We start from the raw sequence: 15,757 nt of genomic DNA, 5'->3' as shown, positions 1-15,757 counted from the left end.
ATGTCATCTGAGGCAGTTTGTATCAGGAAGCCTTTTGGGAGAATGGGTGGTTTACCGTGCAAGACATAAATCACAGATTTAGACTAATTTATGGTAAATCCGGAATATCTGCGAAATATTGCGAGGATGTCAAGCAAATATATCAAGGAGACCCTCGGGGAGGTCAAATACAACAGTACGTCGTCCACATATAACGATATTCTATCTTCCCAGTCTGGGGCACAACGCATGACGCGGATCATCGGATCCCTGTGGATCCACACCACCAACGGCTCCAATGCCAGGGCAAAGAGGAATGGTGACAGTGGACATCCTTGACGCGTTCCACGGCCAAGCTCAAAATCCCCTGATTTGCGATTGTTCACAACCTCTTGGGCCATGGGTTTTGTATATAACAACCGGATCTAGCTCACAAACTGGGATCCGAATTCCATCTTATCCAAAACAGCAAAGAGATATGGCCACTCCACCATGTCAAACACCATGGTGGCGTCCAGTGACACCAGGACTGCGGGTTCTAAGATAGTTGTCGCTCTACCCAACACCCCAAGGAGCCAACATAAGTTTAGGGCAGTGTTACAGCGTGGCATGAAGCCGGACTGGTCAGGGTGCATCCGAGTATCAATTACTTTTACGAGGCATATAGCCAGCATTTTAGCTATAATCTTAGGCTCAGCATTGAGAAGCGATATTTGGTCTAAAGGACGTGCAAAGAGTTTTAGGTCTTCCTTCTTTATGAATGACCACAACATTAGCAATTCTCTGATCTATTGGAAGTGCCCCTTTTTCCCTTTTTACTGTCCTATCCGGTCTCAACTTGTACAACTCGATAGGGATATCATTAGGATCCAAAGTAAGTATGGGCGAAATTTGCGAATTCGTGTTCCGCTAATTCGCGTGAAATCGCAATCGCAATCCGCAAAATCAGCGAATTCGTGTGAATTTGCGGATTTTTGTTTTTTTGCATGTTCGCGTGGCTTTTTGCATGTTCGCGGGCAGTTTGCATTGCGAAGTTACCCATGCGGTCGAGTATCGGCACAGCACCCTCTGGTTCACCACTGCCACCCTCTGGTTCATCACTGCCACCCTCTGGTTCACCACTGCCACCCTCCGGTTCACCCCTGCCACACTCTGGTTCACCCCTGCCACCCTCTGGTTCACAAATTCCACCCTCTGGTTCAGCACTGCCACTCTCTTGTTCACCCCTTTTACCCTCTGGTTCACCCCTTCCACACTCTGGTTCAGCACTGTCACCCTCTAGTTCACCACTGCCACCCTCTGGTTCATGACTGCCACCCTCTGGTTCATCACAGCACCTCTGGTTCACCACTGCCACCCTCTGGTTAACCACTGTCACCCTCTGGTACAGCACTGCCACCCTCTGGTTCACCCCTTCCACCCTCTGGTTCACCACTGCCACCCTCTGGTTCATCACAGCACCCTCTGGTTCACCCCTGTCACCCTCTGGTACAGCACTGTCACCCTCTGGTTCACCACTACCACCCTCTGGTTCACGACTGCCACCCTCTGGTTCATCACAGCATCTCTGGTTCACCACTGCCACCCTCTGGTTAACCACTGTCACCCTCTGGTTCAGCACTGCCACCATCTGGTTCACCAGTGCCACCCTCTGGTTCACCCCTGCCACCCTCTGGTTCACCACTTCCACCCTCTGGTTCATCACAGCACCCTCTGGTTTACCCCTGCCACCCTCTGGTACAGCACTGTCACCCTCTGGTTCACCAATGCCACCCTCTGGTACAGCACTGGCACCCTCTGGTTCACCACTGCCACCCTCTGGTTCACCACTGCCACCCTCTGGTTCACCAGTGCCACCCTCTGGTTCACCACTGCCACCCTCTGGTTCACCCCTGCCACCATCTGGTTCATCACTGCCACCCTCTGGTTCACCCCTGCCACCCTCTGGTTCAGCACTGCCTCCTAAAAGTGGCTGAGTGAAATCTACAAGATTTCACTCAGTCACTTTTAGGCCAATGCTGCGTCAAAACCCTGTGCTTGCTTGAAGCAGGCGCAATGCTTGATGCAGCATTGGAGAGATAGGGCCCCCCAGAGCATTGCTGGAGCTGCGTCGCAAGCGCGATGCAGCTCCAGCAATGCGCTGCTCTTACGGCACATATGTGTGACGCATCTGTGCCGTTTTTGCCACATGGTGCGCCGCATTGTAAATTGGTGGCGGAGCTGCGGCGCACAATAACCGGCGCTTCCCTGGGGATGCGCTAGTTATTGTAAATCTGCCCCTATACATTTAGCCAACGAGGGAGCACTTACTGATTAGACGGTAGAAAGTACTCCAGTTGAGTAGAGGTATTGCACAAAAAGGTGGCATCTTCGTGGACAAACACGCAGGGCGGATTAATTCTGCCCCCTGTTAGACTCGTTTTTTGTGCCCTTCTGCCCTCTGTTAGACTCGTTTTGCCCTTGTTTTTCTGCCCTTCTGCCCTCTGTTAGACTAGTTTTTCCCTTGTTTTTCTGCCCTTCTGCCCCATTAGACTCGTTTTTTTATGCCCTTCTGCCCTCTGTTAGACTCATTTTTCCCTTGTTTTTCTGCCCTTCTGCCCTCTGTTAGACTCGTTTTTTGTGCCCTTCTGCCCTCTGTTATTCCCTTGTTTTTGTGCCCTTCTGCCCTCTGTTAGACTCGTTTTTTGTGCCCTTCTGCCCTCTGTTAGACTCGTTTTTGTGCCTTTCTGCCCCGTTAGACTCGTTTTTTGTGCCCTTCTGCCCTCTGTTAGACTCGTTTTTCCCTTGTTTTTCTGCCCTTCTGTCCTCTGTTAAACTGTTTTTTTGTGCCCTTCTGCCCTCTGTTAGACTCGTTTTTCCCTTGTTTTTCTGCCCTTCTGCCCTCTGTTAGACTCGTTTTTCCCTTGTTTTTCTGCCCTTCTGTCCTCTGTTAGACTGCTTTTTGTGCCTTTCTGCCCTCTGCATCACCACATCATCACTCAGCTCTACTCCAGCATCACTCAGCACCACCACATTATCACTCAGCACCACCACATTATCACTCAGCACCACCACAGCACCACTCAGCGCCACCACAGCATCACTCAGTGCCACCACAGCATCACTCAGCGCCACCACATTATCACTCAGCACCACCACAGCACCACTCAGCACCACCACAGCATCACTCAGCACCACCACAGCATCACTCAGCACCACCACAGCACCAATCAGCACCAGCCCAGCATCAATCTGCGCAACCATTCAACAACAACTGGTTCAAATATGTTCTCTCAATGTTTCAAACTTTATTTCAAATGTCACAAAAAGATGTTAATATTTCACTTCTGTTCTTGGATTTTCGTCACAATAAAATACACTGAACATAATCTTCATAAAAGTTATTTACAAAAGTTTAAGCTATTGCCATTATAAATTAAAATCACTTTTATTTAAGTATTAATTATTTAAAAAAATTAAAAGCCATTGTAATTTGTAATATCAATACAGCTAAGTCACGTAAATACAAAACATGTTGCATTACAAATGCTATAGGTGTCACATTTGCGAAAGTTATAACTATTGGCATTGTAAATGACAAAGCTATTAAATTAGCTATTTTCAAAACCAACACATAATGAAAAAAATGGTCATTTACAAGACCAATAGCTCAAACTTCCCTAATGCGAGACCTATTGCATTGCAAATGCTTGTTTTTATATCTGTCAGTGCTTCCTGTTGAGGTTTAATTTTCGTGACAGGCGCCTCATTGCCTACTTGTAACTATTCTCTGACCCTGCTTCAAGAGTCAGAGCAGGGTCAGAGAATAGTTGCAAGTAGGCAACGAGGCGCCAGGAAGCACTTACAGGCTTACAGCAGCAGGTGCCCAAGTTGAAGTTAATTTCTTTATAACCCTTTTGTAAAAGGTTACAAAAAATTAGCTTCAACTTTTGCACCTGCTGTAAGTGCTTGGCTGAAAATTCGTCCCCGCTGATTCGCGGATTTTACCGCGATTTCACGAGATTCGCGGATCGCAAAATCGCGAAAAATCCGCAAATTCCACGAGCGGAACTCATTTTCAGCCCTTGCCTAATCCAAAGCTTTACCGGACTTAATCGCTCGTATGGCCTGAGCAACCTCATCATTAGAAAAAGCAGACTCCAGGAATTCACGATTCTCGTCAGTCAGGGTGGGAAGCTCAATATCTCGAAGTAGGGCCACATTGTCTCCCTCTGTGTACTGCCCCTCTGTTCTGTAAACTTCCTGATAATGGTCCACAAACCGGTCTGCTATACGTTGTGGGTCTGTGATGAGTTCATCATCCTCGCCGGTTAGCTCGGGTACCAGTCGCGATGCCCACTGCTTCCTGTCTAACCATGCAATTCATTTCCCTGCCTTGTCCCCATGCTCATAGATTCTACTCTGTAGTTCTCTCCCCTGTGCCCTGGCCCTATCCATCTGAATATGTCTTGTTTTAAGCTTAGTAAGTGTACTTTTTCAGGGGTCACTATATGTTCTAGTTCCTCCTCCAGTTTAAGCACTGCATCCTCCGCCATCTCTAATTCTTTTTGCTTGTCCTTTTTCTTACCCGCAATAAGGGATATGGCTTCCTCACGGACAACTAATGTATAGGCTTCCCATAACGTATGGGCAGAGTGTACTGATCCCTCATTTTCCAGGAAATAATGATCTGTCGTCTGAATTAATTCTTATGAATGTCAGGGTCACGTATATACCACGGATTAATGGAAGCAATTCTTCCTACACTAACTTGACCCAGAACCAGTTGCATCAAGACAGGAGAGTGGTCCAAGATGCCCCTGCCTGGAAGGCTCACCTCTCAGATATCACAGGCCTGTGCCGCCAGGACCAACATATAATCTATGCGGTACAGACTCTGATCGGCACCGGACCGGAAGTTGAATTGGGCTCTGTCTGGTTTATGCATCCTCCATACATCCACTAGCGCCACTGCCTCAAGAAAGTTAGAAATCCACCGCTGCGCTGGCCTAATGTTCCGTGGGGGGTAACATTCCAGTTCACCGGATACCACATCATTAAAATCCCCCCCTACAATTAGGAGGCCCAACGGGAACGTCAGCAGCAATGCACCCAAATCTTTATATGTCTCACTCTGATGGCCGGGGGGAACATATACTGAAACGCACGTGATAGTTTGACCCTCCCATTGCCCTGATATTCCCACATATCTCCCCTGTTGTGAGGACCATGTAGACTGCACCGCAAACTTTATGCCCACCCCTCTGGAACCTGTTGTAAGCCCGCGTGTGCCACAAATTTTTGTACCTCCCTCTGTTCATTGCTTGGCACATGTTGCCGATCAAATGAGTTTCTTGCAACAGGATAATATCTGGGGCTTGCCTTTTGAAATACTGATGCATCACAATACGCTTAATCTTATCACCCAGCCCATTGACATTCCAGCTAAGGACTCTAACTACTACATCCCACTGAGTACCCATCTGAGATTATGTATGTTCCCTACTCCCGCACTATGTCATCATCCTGTGTAGTCGATTGAAACGTACATTCAAGAAAAACAATATCTAACAACATGAAAATTCCCACCCAACCGCCCCCTTTCCTGCTCCCCAGCACTCTGGGCTTTGAACTGCCCATGATTAAACTTGCAAATAACTAAAGGTAGAAACACAGGGTACGTGGAGGCCTCGTCCATCCCCCCACTCAATAAACCCCAATCTCACAATCTTATATAGTAAAATCAAATCACCACTCAATAAAACGCGCCTAGAAGGGCCAAAAGTGTCCAAATTTACTTGCTGGTGTGGCCACTTTTAAGATCCCAGTCCTGGCTCACTTAGGTCTGCATGGAGGCCCTTCTTGGGATCCACCCCACCCACCAGCCCCTACCCACTCCCCCAAGTGGTCTCACCCCTGTGCCAAATGTTCCACCAGTCAGCGATTCTCCAGCCACTCCGCTGCTGATTCTGGATGCTCAAAAAATCAGGCTCTACCCTCAGCTTTAACGCGAAGCCTGGCTGGGAACAGCATGGTGTACTTGTAGCTGTTATCCTTCAATGCCTTTTTGATTCCCTGAAAGGATCCTCACACTGTCTCTGGACTAGCTGGGTGAAGTCTGGGAAGAATGTAATGTCTTCATATTCATACTTTAAGGGTGGTCCCACCCTGGCGTGTTGGAGTATGACATCTCAGTCACAGAAGTTAAGCACCCTGGCAAGGATCGGACGAGGGGGGTGCTCCGGGCTTAGGCCGACCTCCGGGTACTCTGTGAGCTCTTTTGATCACAAAAAATATCCCAAGCCACTTGGGTTGCAGATGCTTCAGGATAAGAGCTTCCACAAAGAGATCTGTAGACTGCCCCTCTGTTTTTTTCGGAGAATTTGCATGTTATTGCGATGCGGGCGTCCAGCTTGGATTCTGTAAATTTCTGGAATGTTTGTAAGTCTTTGACTTCTTGTTGCAGTTCGGAGGTGTTTTCCACCAAACTCGCAGTTGTCAGCGCCACTTGCTTCACACGTTCGTTGTTTTTATTCATATCTCCACGGAGTAGATTAATTTCAACCGTGATGTTGTCCATCTTGTGCTCTTGGGAGGTTTTGATAATCACAATCGCTGCCAGGACATCCTTCAGTGTGGGTTCTGGCATTGCTTCTCCTTGTGCTGCGCTTCCCTTGCCACCAGGGGCGGAATCAGGCATTGAGGTCTTGGAGAGAGGATACCTATCAAACCGGTTCTGTTGTACTGGTTTGCTGCCCCGTGATGACGACATGCTATCACTAGGTTGTTCCCAGTGCGACAACAGTAAGACTTCGCTTCCCAAGATATTAGGTCACTCCGTCACGTCACCCAACCCCTCCAGCGTTCATGTGGGTTCAGGCCTATGAATCAGCGACCGGATAAGGAGTTCTTCGTAATTTTAATGGCCTGCCCTCCCTCTCTTCTGGTGTCCAACAGAGTGTATACCAGCTACAGCCCAGGGGGGGCCCAGTGATTACCAGAGTGGCAATAACTTACATTCCCAAAGGGGCAGCTTCACCCATCAGGCGGCAATGAACCGCATCCCAGGTCAAGCTTGATACTAGTCACGACAACTGCGTGGCAGACAGCGCCAGGGCAACTGTAAAGGAGGTCAAAGAGTTGACTCTCTGTGGAAGCGCCACAATACAGGGACAGAAGGTGCCATGGCAAGCGAATTGGTGATGTTGCAAGTGCGACTGATCTATGCCAGCGGGTGTTGCGATTGTCACAGCCCTCGGGAAAAGGCCTTCACAGCGTGATTCCCTAGGCCATCTGAGAGCGCCGTATACTATGTAGGTGGGGGCTTGCTGTCAAGGCTCTGGCAAATCTGTTTCCAGCAGATATCCGGCAATGCATTCAACCCCAATTCAGGCTGCTACTCCAGGTCCGGGCCTCTTTTGTCCCCCAAATCGCCGGCGCAGTGCCCAGTTTGCCCGCTCCGGGAGGTTCCTTCAGCCACAGTGTTGATTGATGTAAGAGGTGGAGGGGAGGTGAAGTTCCAAGCGGAGTCCGGTCAGCTGATCTTGGTCCCTGGCTAGGCTCTTTGGTCAGGCCCCAGGAGCACCTCGGCACCGTATCAGTTGCCTCAGTAATCGAAGACCCAGTGCCAGGTCTTCATCTAGGCCCCCGGTGCTCCCAAGTCTGCTCCTCGACTCCTGGTGATGCTCTACGCCAGCCACAGCAGGAGAAACGCCTCCGGCACACTCCGGTACCAAACCCCCAGCCGGGGGTGTTTCCGGAACCAGCCTCACTCTCCGCTCCGGCTGCCACGCGAGGCCCCGGTCTCTTCGTCACAACTAGGCCGCACAGCAAACACGACCAAACTGCAGCCACTGGTACCTCTTCAAGGCTTGCGGTCTTTCAAACACGTAGCGGATATTTTCCCCTTCGCAGACTGTGAGGTTAGGTCCTGGATAAATGCAAAGGATAGACAGGGAGGAGAGGAATCGGCAGAGCTCCGCTAAGTTTCGGCCATCGTGCTTTGCGGCTTAGCCATGACCCCCTCTCCCCCCTAGCTGACATTCTTGGAGGATTGTCTGTGCATGATGCTCTTGATGGGGTTGATGTTGTTGGTGTAATAGGAGACCCATGCATTGAATTTCTTCACTCCCTGTTCAAGGTTGATATTGGTAGTGTGGAAGGAGGAGCTACGCGGGCATCCAAGATGGTCGCGTGAGCAGAGAGCTCCCGAGACCCGTGCCGCCCTTCTGCAAATATCCTTAACATATCCTTATTCTGAATATGGGCTTTTGAAGACGAACTCTTGCAGACCTCAACATCCTTTTCTAAATTGAATTTGGACGTCGGGAGCTGTTTTTACATCGACTTCAACTTTTTTGGCCTGCCCCGGACGAGGCCAGGGTACTCTGCTGCTTCACAGGCCGGGGAGTAGTTGAACAATAACGGCCGGAGGAAATCCCCCCAGTCGGCCTCATCCTTACTTTCGGTTTCGTTTTCTACTTCGAGCTCTGAGTGATTGCTACTCTCCCAGATCCATTCCGGATCCGGCGCGGCTTTGCCCTGCTGTCGAGCTCTGCCCCTCCTGAGGGTTTTGGCCTCCTGCTCTATTGGCACTGCTCCACTTTTGGCCTATTTCTTGTCTTCCTTGGCGCCACCGAGATCGGCCACTTTTACCAGGTCTAGAGGGCCCCTTCGGGGCACAGCTTCCAATATGGCCACCAAACCAGAAATCGAGAAGCGCAAGACAAAGACGCCGGTCCGCGGGGGACATACCCAGACTAACGTTATGGACCGATACACCCAACCGATGGGGTCCCCTGGCGGTACCGGCCGTACTCTTGATGACCCCAGGGCTGACTCAACCGCGCCTACAGACGTCTCTCTCCGAGAAGTCATGAGTGCCATCACGGGTATGCAGGCCTCCATGGGACAGTAATATGAGGCTCTTGCATCCAAAATTGACACTGTGGACGTGGATGTCACGCTGATTAGAGCGGATATGGCCAAAACTAATGAGAGGGTGAAGGCGTTGGATTTGAAGACCTCCAGCCTGATCACTGATGTTGCGGACGCACAGACTGAGATCGGCAACCTGAGATCGTCGCACGACTTGATGGCCCGTCGGCTTAAGAAGCATGAAAATAGGGCCAGGCGCAACAACGTGCGCCTGATTGGTGTGCCGGAAAATCCTGAGAACTCTGCTGTGGACCTCCTCGTAGAGGACCTGGTCCTGAATCATCTAGCTCCCTCCGGACTCAGCAAATTCTTTGCGGTCGATCGTGCATACCGTTTCCCGGGCGGGAAGGTGAAGCCGGGTGCCCCCCCGAGACCAATTGTTGCCAGGCTTTTTCATTTTCGAGATAGAGACGCTATTCTCCAAGCCTCTCGGGAGCATGGCCCCTTGAAGTTCGATAATACCACCGTGAACTTTTATCCGGACTTTACTCCTCAGGTCCAGCGACAGAGACTGGGGTTTCAGGGGGTGAAGAAGCGACTGCGAGACCTGGGCCTCAAGTACGCTATGTTGTTTCCGGCCCGGCTACGGATCGAATATGAGGAACAAACCTTCTTTTTTGACCGTCCGGACAGTGTCAGTGACTGGCTTGATTCCTTGCCGAAAAGGGATGAGCGATCTGAGCACCCTGGTGGTGCCGAGAGGGGCACGCCTGATCAAGAGTGACATTATGGTTCCCGACGTCTGCTCTTTCTAATCGTTTGTCAGCTGAGTTTAGCTATTTGTGCTTTTATTATTGTTTTTGATGGGTCCAAGGGTGGCGGGGGTGTAAGGGACTCTTCCTCCTCCGGGGTTCTTCGTGTAGATTAGTTTCATGATTGGGCGACAGGCACACTGCAAGTTGGGGTGGTTTCCAGTTCGAATGCAGGGGTACAGGGTGGGGGGTGTTGTAACGGGTTCTAGTTGGGGGGTGGGGGTAGGGAGTGTTTGTTTATTTGTTTCCTTCACATGGCATTGTATTGTTTGCTTAGCTCCTTCACCTGCGGGGCTTCATGGGGGCGGGGCTCTGATTCTTTCTCGGGATGGGGGGTAGTGAGTTGAGACTGCTGTCCTGGAATGTCAATGGTTTGGGAGACAGAATAAAACGAGGGGTTGTGCTGCATTTCCTTCGACGCCACTCCCCTGATATTGTTCTACTGCAAGAAACGCATTTAATTGGCAACGCTTGCCAGGTGTTGAATAGACGTGGATATCGACTAGTTGCACATGCTGGTTTCACCTCTGGCTCCAGAGGGGTGGGAATTCTGATCAGATCCTCTCTCCCCCTCGAAATTGACGAGATAATGCTCGATGGCAGGGGTTGCTATGCTGCACTCTCTGGGAGATGGGAGGGTAGGACGCTTAAATGTGGCTTAGTGAGCTGATTGAAACCTTTGGGCTAACGGATGGTTAGAGACTCATGCATCCCACACAGTTACAATATACGTTCCACTCCGGGGCCCATGGTAGCCTTTCCAGACTAGATTATTTCCTCATGCCTGCTGCACAGTCGTCCTCCATCAGGGAGATCCGTCACCTTCCTAGGGGCATTTCTGATCATTCCCCCCTGTGGTTCATTGTTGAGTCTGGAGTGGGTAGCGAAGGTAGAGTGGCTCCCATAAATCCATGGTACTTCCGGAATCCTAAGACCCGCTCCGAGCTGGTAAAGGCTATTGACTGTTACTTTAATGAAAATGTGGGGTCTGTTTCTTCTTCTATCTGATTGTGGGAGGCTTTCAAGACTGTTGTTCGTGGGCATTCATTGTCATTGATTGCTGCTGCCAAAAAGGCTAAATACGAAGAACTTGTACGCCTAGAATCTGAAATAGCTGTGCTTGAGAGCGATCTCGATGGTGATGTTACCCGTGCTACACTGCATTCTCTTAGTTTGAAGCAGGCCGATTATAGAGCCCTTGTGACTGACGCTGCAAAAGTCATGCATAGGGAGCAGCAAGGTAGAATATATGATGTGGGTGACAAAGCGGGTAAGCTGATTGCATGGTTGGACAAGAAAGAGAGAATGAATCGGGTCGTGCCTGTGATTGAGAGGTCGACTGGTGAACATGTTTCTGACCTGGCTGGTATTGTTGGGTGTTTTGTGGATCATTTTCGGATGGTGTATGCCTCGGTCAGCGAAAGGGATAAACATGACTCTAGGCTGTTGTTGCGTGATATTGCCTTGCCCTGCCTCTCTGATGAAGATAGGGCCTTACTGGATGCGCCTATCATGGTAGACGAGGTCGCAGTTTCCATCCGCGCCCTCCGGTCCGGTAAGGCCATGGGCCCCAATGGTTTACCCATTGAGCTCTATAAGTTACGACCTGACAAAACGGCGCCTCACTTAAGGGACATGTTTCTTGAGGCTCTTGATTCGGGTGTCCTCCCCGCCGACCAGCGTCTGGCTACCAACGTTGTAATTCACAAGGAGGGTAAACCATGTGATCGTTGTGCTTCGTATAGGCCCCTTTCATTACTCAATGCCGAACCCAAAATACTTGCTAAATTGTTACTACTCGATTGATTAAGGTGATTGGTGACCTGGTTCATCCGGATCAATCTGGTTTTATTCCACACCGGAACACCGCCCTTAATCTTCGGAGGCTACATGGAGTTCTCGCGAGAGCTGGGGCTCTGACTGAGCCGGCCATTTTGGCTTCCCTTGATGCCACTATGGCTTTTGATACCATAGAAGGGCCGTATCTTTGGGCTGCTCTCACTAAGTTTGGGTTCGGTCCGACGTTCATTGCCTGGGTGAAGCTTCTCTATGAAAGGCCGCTCGCCCAGGTGGTTGTTAACGGGAGAGTGTCCAGCACTTTTACGCTCGGGCGGGGTACTCGGCAGGGTTGCCCATTGTCCCCGTTGCTTTTTGCCCTTGCTTTGGAACCGCTGGCTGAGTGGCTTCGTTGGGAGCCCTCGCTGAAGGGCATTCGGTGGACTCCCGACTTTGAGGACCGAATCTCGCTATATGCGGATGATATCCTCCTTTATCTCACGTCCCCGCGGAAGTCCCTTAATGTGCATTTTGATGTTCTGACCTCCTTCGGGAAGAACTCGGGTCTTGTCATCAATTGGACCAAGTCATGTGTCTATGTTTTGGCCGGAGAGCTCCCTCCACTGCCCCGTAGATTCCCGATTCAGTTGGCTACGTCCGGCTTTAAGTATTTGGGTATTTATGTTTCCTTGGATCCTGCTGTTCGATATGACCGTAACCTTCGGGCCCCTCTTCAGCGGCTCAAGCTTGACGTTGTACGATGGCGCCGGCTGCCTCTGTCACCCTTGGGACGTGCGGCTCTTTTCAAGATGATGTCGCTTCCCAGATTTTTATACGCACTCCAGAACTCCTTTGATCCGATTCCTCCTGGCTACTTCCGGGAAGTGGAGGGCCTTCAGAGACGGCTGATTTGGGATGGGCGTGCGCGCATTGCCCTCTCCAAACTCACTCTTCCATGGTATGATGGCGGCATTGCCCTCCCAGACATCAGACGCTATTATTGGGCCTCCCAGCTAAGTGCTGTCAATCATGCAACTTATGCCCCCGGTCCATCGCCAGCCTTTGCTATGGACAAGTATCTTTTGCCCTGTGGGAATTTCAACAGGGCACTGTACTCTAAGGGACCCTACAGGACTCTGGCTGGACCCACTAAAATTGCTGTGCGAGTGTGGCGTGATGCAAATGCTGCTCTGGGATGGTGTGATAGATTGTCCCGTGCAACTCTGTTGAATGATTCAGGTGGTTTGGGCAATTTGTGGAGGACGAAAGGTTTTGATAAATGGGATATGATAGGTATAAGCAAGGTTGACAATCTTTGGTCAAAAGGGACTGTTAAGACTTTTGAGGCGCTTAAGATAGAACATGAGCTTGACGACAAGGAATTCTTTCGGTATGTTCAGGTACGGCACGCCTTGTTGTCTGTCTTCCCCAAGGGGACGGAGATTCCTGAGTCCTCGCCTCTCGAGGACCGTATCCTTGACGGCTACGTACCTGATAGCACAATTTCACTGAGTTATAAAAAGCTCATCAACAACAGAGTTGACTTGCTTGTTCGCCTCAGGGCCTTATGGACTGCTGACGGGTTGGAGTTGGACGATGGGGACTGGCAAATGGCTGTGTCCTTTCCCAAGGAGGTGGCCATCCCTGCCCGCCTTCGGTTCGTCTAGCTCAAGATCCTTCATCAAGTGTATGTTACTGGTCCGCGTCTGGTACGAATGGGGTACTCTGTGGATGGTCTGTGTAAACGTGGGTGCGGTATGAGTGGTACCTTCCTCCATATACTGTGGGAATGCCCTTAGGGGGCTGCGTTTTGGTCTCCAGTACATGCCACTATGGAAAGGGTCACGGGGGTTTCACTCCTGCCTGAGGCCAGACGCTGTCTCCTTAATGTATGGGAGCCGAATGATTATAACACGGCGCAGATCTGTTGGGCGACCCTTGGTAACATGATCGCGAAAAGGGACATAGCGCAGTTATGGGGTTCCCACAGACCGCCCACCATGTCGGCTTGGAAGGAAAACATGGACTGGTGCATGTTTAGAGAAAAGACGGTGTACTTGTCACGGGGCATACCCAAGAAATGGAACAGAATTTGGTCGCAATGGAATGCTTATCGTGGGAATGTATGTACTCCCACTCAAGACTTTACCCCTAACATCCCCTTGTCTCCCTAGGTGACATTCCTGGTCCTCACAACTTAACTGAATATACCGCGCGGTTTCCTCGCTGCCCCCCCAACCCGCAATTGATGTTTGAAATATTGTATGCATGTGTCGTGGAATTAATCCCCGCTAGTGACTATTTGCCTTGTGAAGTGTATTATGTTGCTTTGTTTGTTTTTTGATTTTCAATAAAAATTGTAAAAAAAAGATAGTGGTAGTGGTGTTGGAGGTGTTAAGGGCATCCTTCGAGCTAGTCTCTGAGATTTTCTTCCACCTCTGGCGGGGGGTACTGATTATCTTGGGGGTAGTAGTGCTGGGGCTAGAGATACTGAACTGGACGATGACGTAATCCGTCCATGTGAGTTCTGTGACGTGGCTCTATTTGATGCAGTTGCTGGAGGTGAAAATGAGGCCAAGAGCATCAGGCAAAGCCATACACTGCAAACTTTCAGAAAAGACCTCAAGACCTGGCTCGTACCCCTCCCCCTAGAGCCTTGAGACCTTTCCGTTGAGTACTGCTCTGTAATAATTCCCAGATTGATTGAGTGTATTTCCTGCGGTGTGTGTAGGGTCATGTACGGTATGGGTCAATCTGAGGCAGCTCATTCCATTGAAAAAGAGTGTGGTGGTGTTGTTATTGGGGTCATCGATGTGGAAATTTAGGTCACTGAGGAAGGTGTAGTCATTGGATTCTAAGTCTAGGGCACAATGAATTCTGCAATTTTGTTGCAAAAGATGGCGTGCAGACCTGGGGGATGATATGCAAGGATGCCTCTGATGATTATCTTGTCCGTGTGGAGCTTGAAGTTGAGACATACCATAAGGGTGGCTTTTTGGTGGTGGTGGTGATGGTACACAGTGTGGTCTCTTTGTGGATAATGGCTGCTACTCCTCCCGGCTCATTGGTGCGGCCTTAGTGAGTAATTTTATATATTCTGGGGATTACTGTGGTAATGTCTGGTGCAGATGTGGGGTTGAGTCACGTCTCAGTGAGGAAGATAATACCAGGTTTGAAGGTGGCGATGTGGTCTCAAAATTTGGTGGAATGCATGCGAAGTGAGTGTGTGTTGAGAAGGGCGCACACGAGTTGGTGTTTTTGTTCAGGTGGTGACTGTGGTGTGTTTAGGTCGAGGCTGGTTGGTCAGTTGGTGTGTTTGCAGTGGCAGGTGAAGTGACAGTAGGTGCAAGTGAAATGGCTTGTGTAGCGTGGGTTGGCTCTGTGGCAGTGATGTTACAGTGTCCGAGATCAAGGATGTGGAGCTCAGCGATGATGAATCTTTGGGGTTTGGGAGGGCCAGGGGTCATGGTGCTGGGTATGGTCAGGGACCAGATAAGCAGTGTCTTTGGTACACCTTTGGTGCATCAACAGCACACCTACTATTCAAAGCCACTGCACAGTCGTGCTGTGGCGTGCATTCAGTAGGTCCTGGGTGGGCAGGGCTTCTGCTGGCAGGATGAACTGTGAGTGGGAAAACCCTGGTGAGAAAACATGGCCAGTGGCAGTGCCACTGGATCAGTCTGGAACAAGCAGGCACTGGAGGCCACAGGCAAGTGGCAGGCCATGCGTCCAGGAGCCTACTGATTGCTTTCTGATCTCTCTTTTCTTGTCTCTCATTTGCAGCCATACAGCAGCTCTGGGGCAAAGGAGATCACAGCACAGAGATTGAGGAAATGAAGAAAGAGAAAACTGCTATGAAGAACACCAAAATCATGGGCATTCTGGATGTGCTACGTGATCAGTCCCTGCGGCTGCAACTCTACGTGATGGCTGTTGTGATGGTAGCCCTGCAGCTCACCGGTATCAATGCAGTTTAGTATTGACTCGATATGCTTTATTAAAATATATATGCTAGCTGTTAATGATACATTGTATTGTAATATAGCAGTAAGGCCCACTGACGAAAATAATATCTGTCATTAAAGGCCATCTACTCGGCCCTATAATGAGGGAGTAGGCCTTTAACGATGAGTCAGAATGGCTTTAATGATACCAGGACATTACATCTACTGAGGTTAGAATATTCAAATTTAACAGGAAGAAATACAAAGACAAACATTGAACAGAATGTCTGAGTGCAAGTACTGCACAAGCCAATATTTTGCCCTTTGTGACTCAATCAATCAATCAATCAAGAATTTGTAGAGTGCACTAATTACCCGTGAGGGTCTCAA

At 49.8% G+C, this 15,757-nt stretch overlaps 1 protein-coding gene across 2 annotated transcripts in view; it reads left to right on the top strand.

Annotated features, from left to right (window-relative positions):
• Window positions 1-15,757, top strand: part of LOC144792661 (solute carrier family 2, facilitated glucose transporter member 11-like) — a 504,197-nt gene that overhangs the window by 239,329 nt on the left and 249,111 nt on the right. For both annotated transcript variants that reach the window (XM_078667808.1, XM_078667807.1), the window contains exon 7: window positions 15,207-15,394. In XM_078667808.1, coding sequence (XP_078523934.1) covers window positions 15,207-15,394 — 188 coding nt within the window. The remainder of the gene's footprint in view (window positions 1-15,206; window positions 15,395-15,757) is intronic.

This window comes from Lissotriton helveticus, chromosome 11, assembly GCF_964261635.1.
Source record: "Lissotriton helveticus chromosome 11, aLisHel1.1, whole genome shotgun sequence".
Classification (NCBI taxonomy): domain Eukaryota; kingdom Metazoa; phylum Chordata; class Amphibia; order Caudata; family Salamandridae; genus Lissotriton; species Lissotriton helveticus.
Note: the sequence above shows the minus strand (reverse complement) of the source record. Positions and strands in the feature narration are given on the sequence as shown.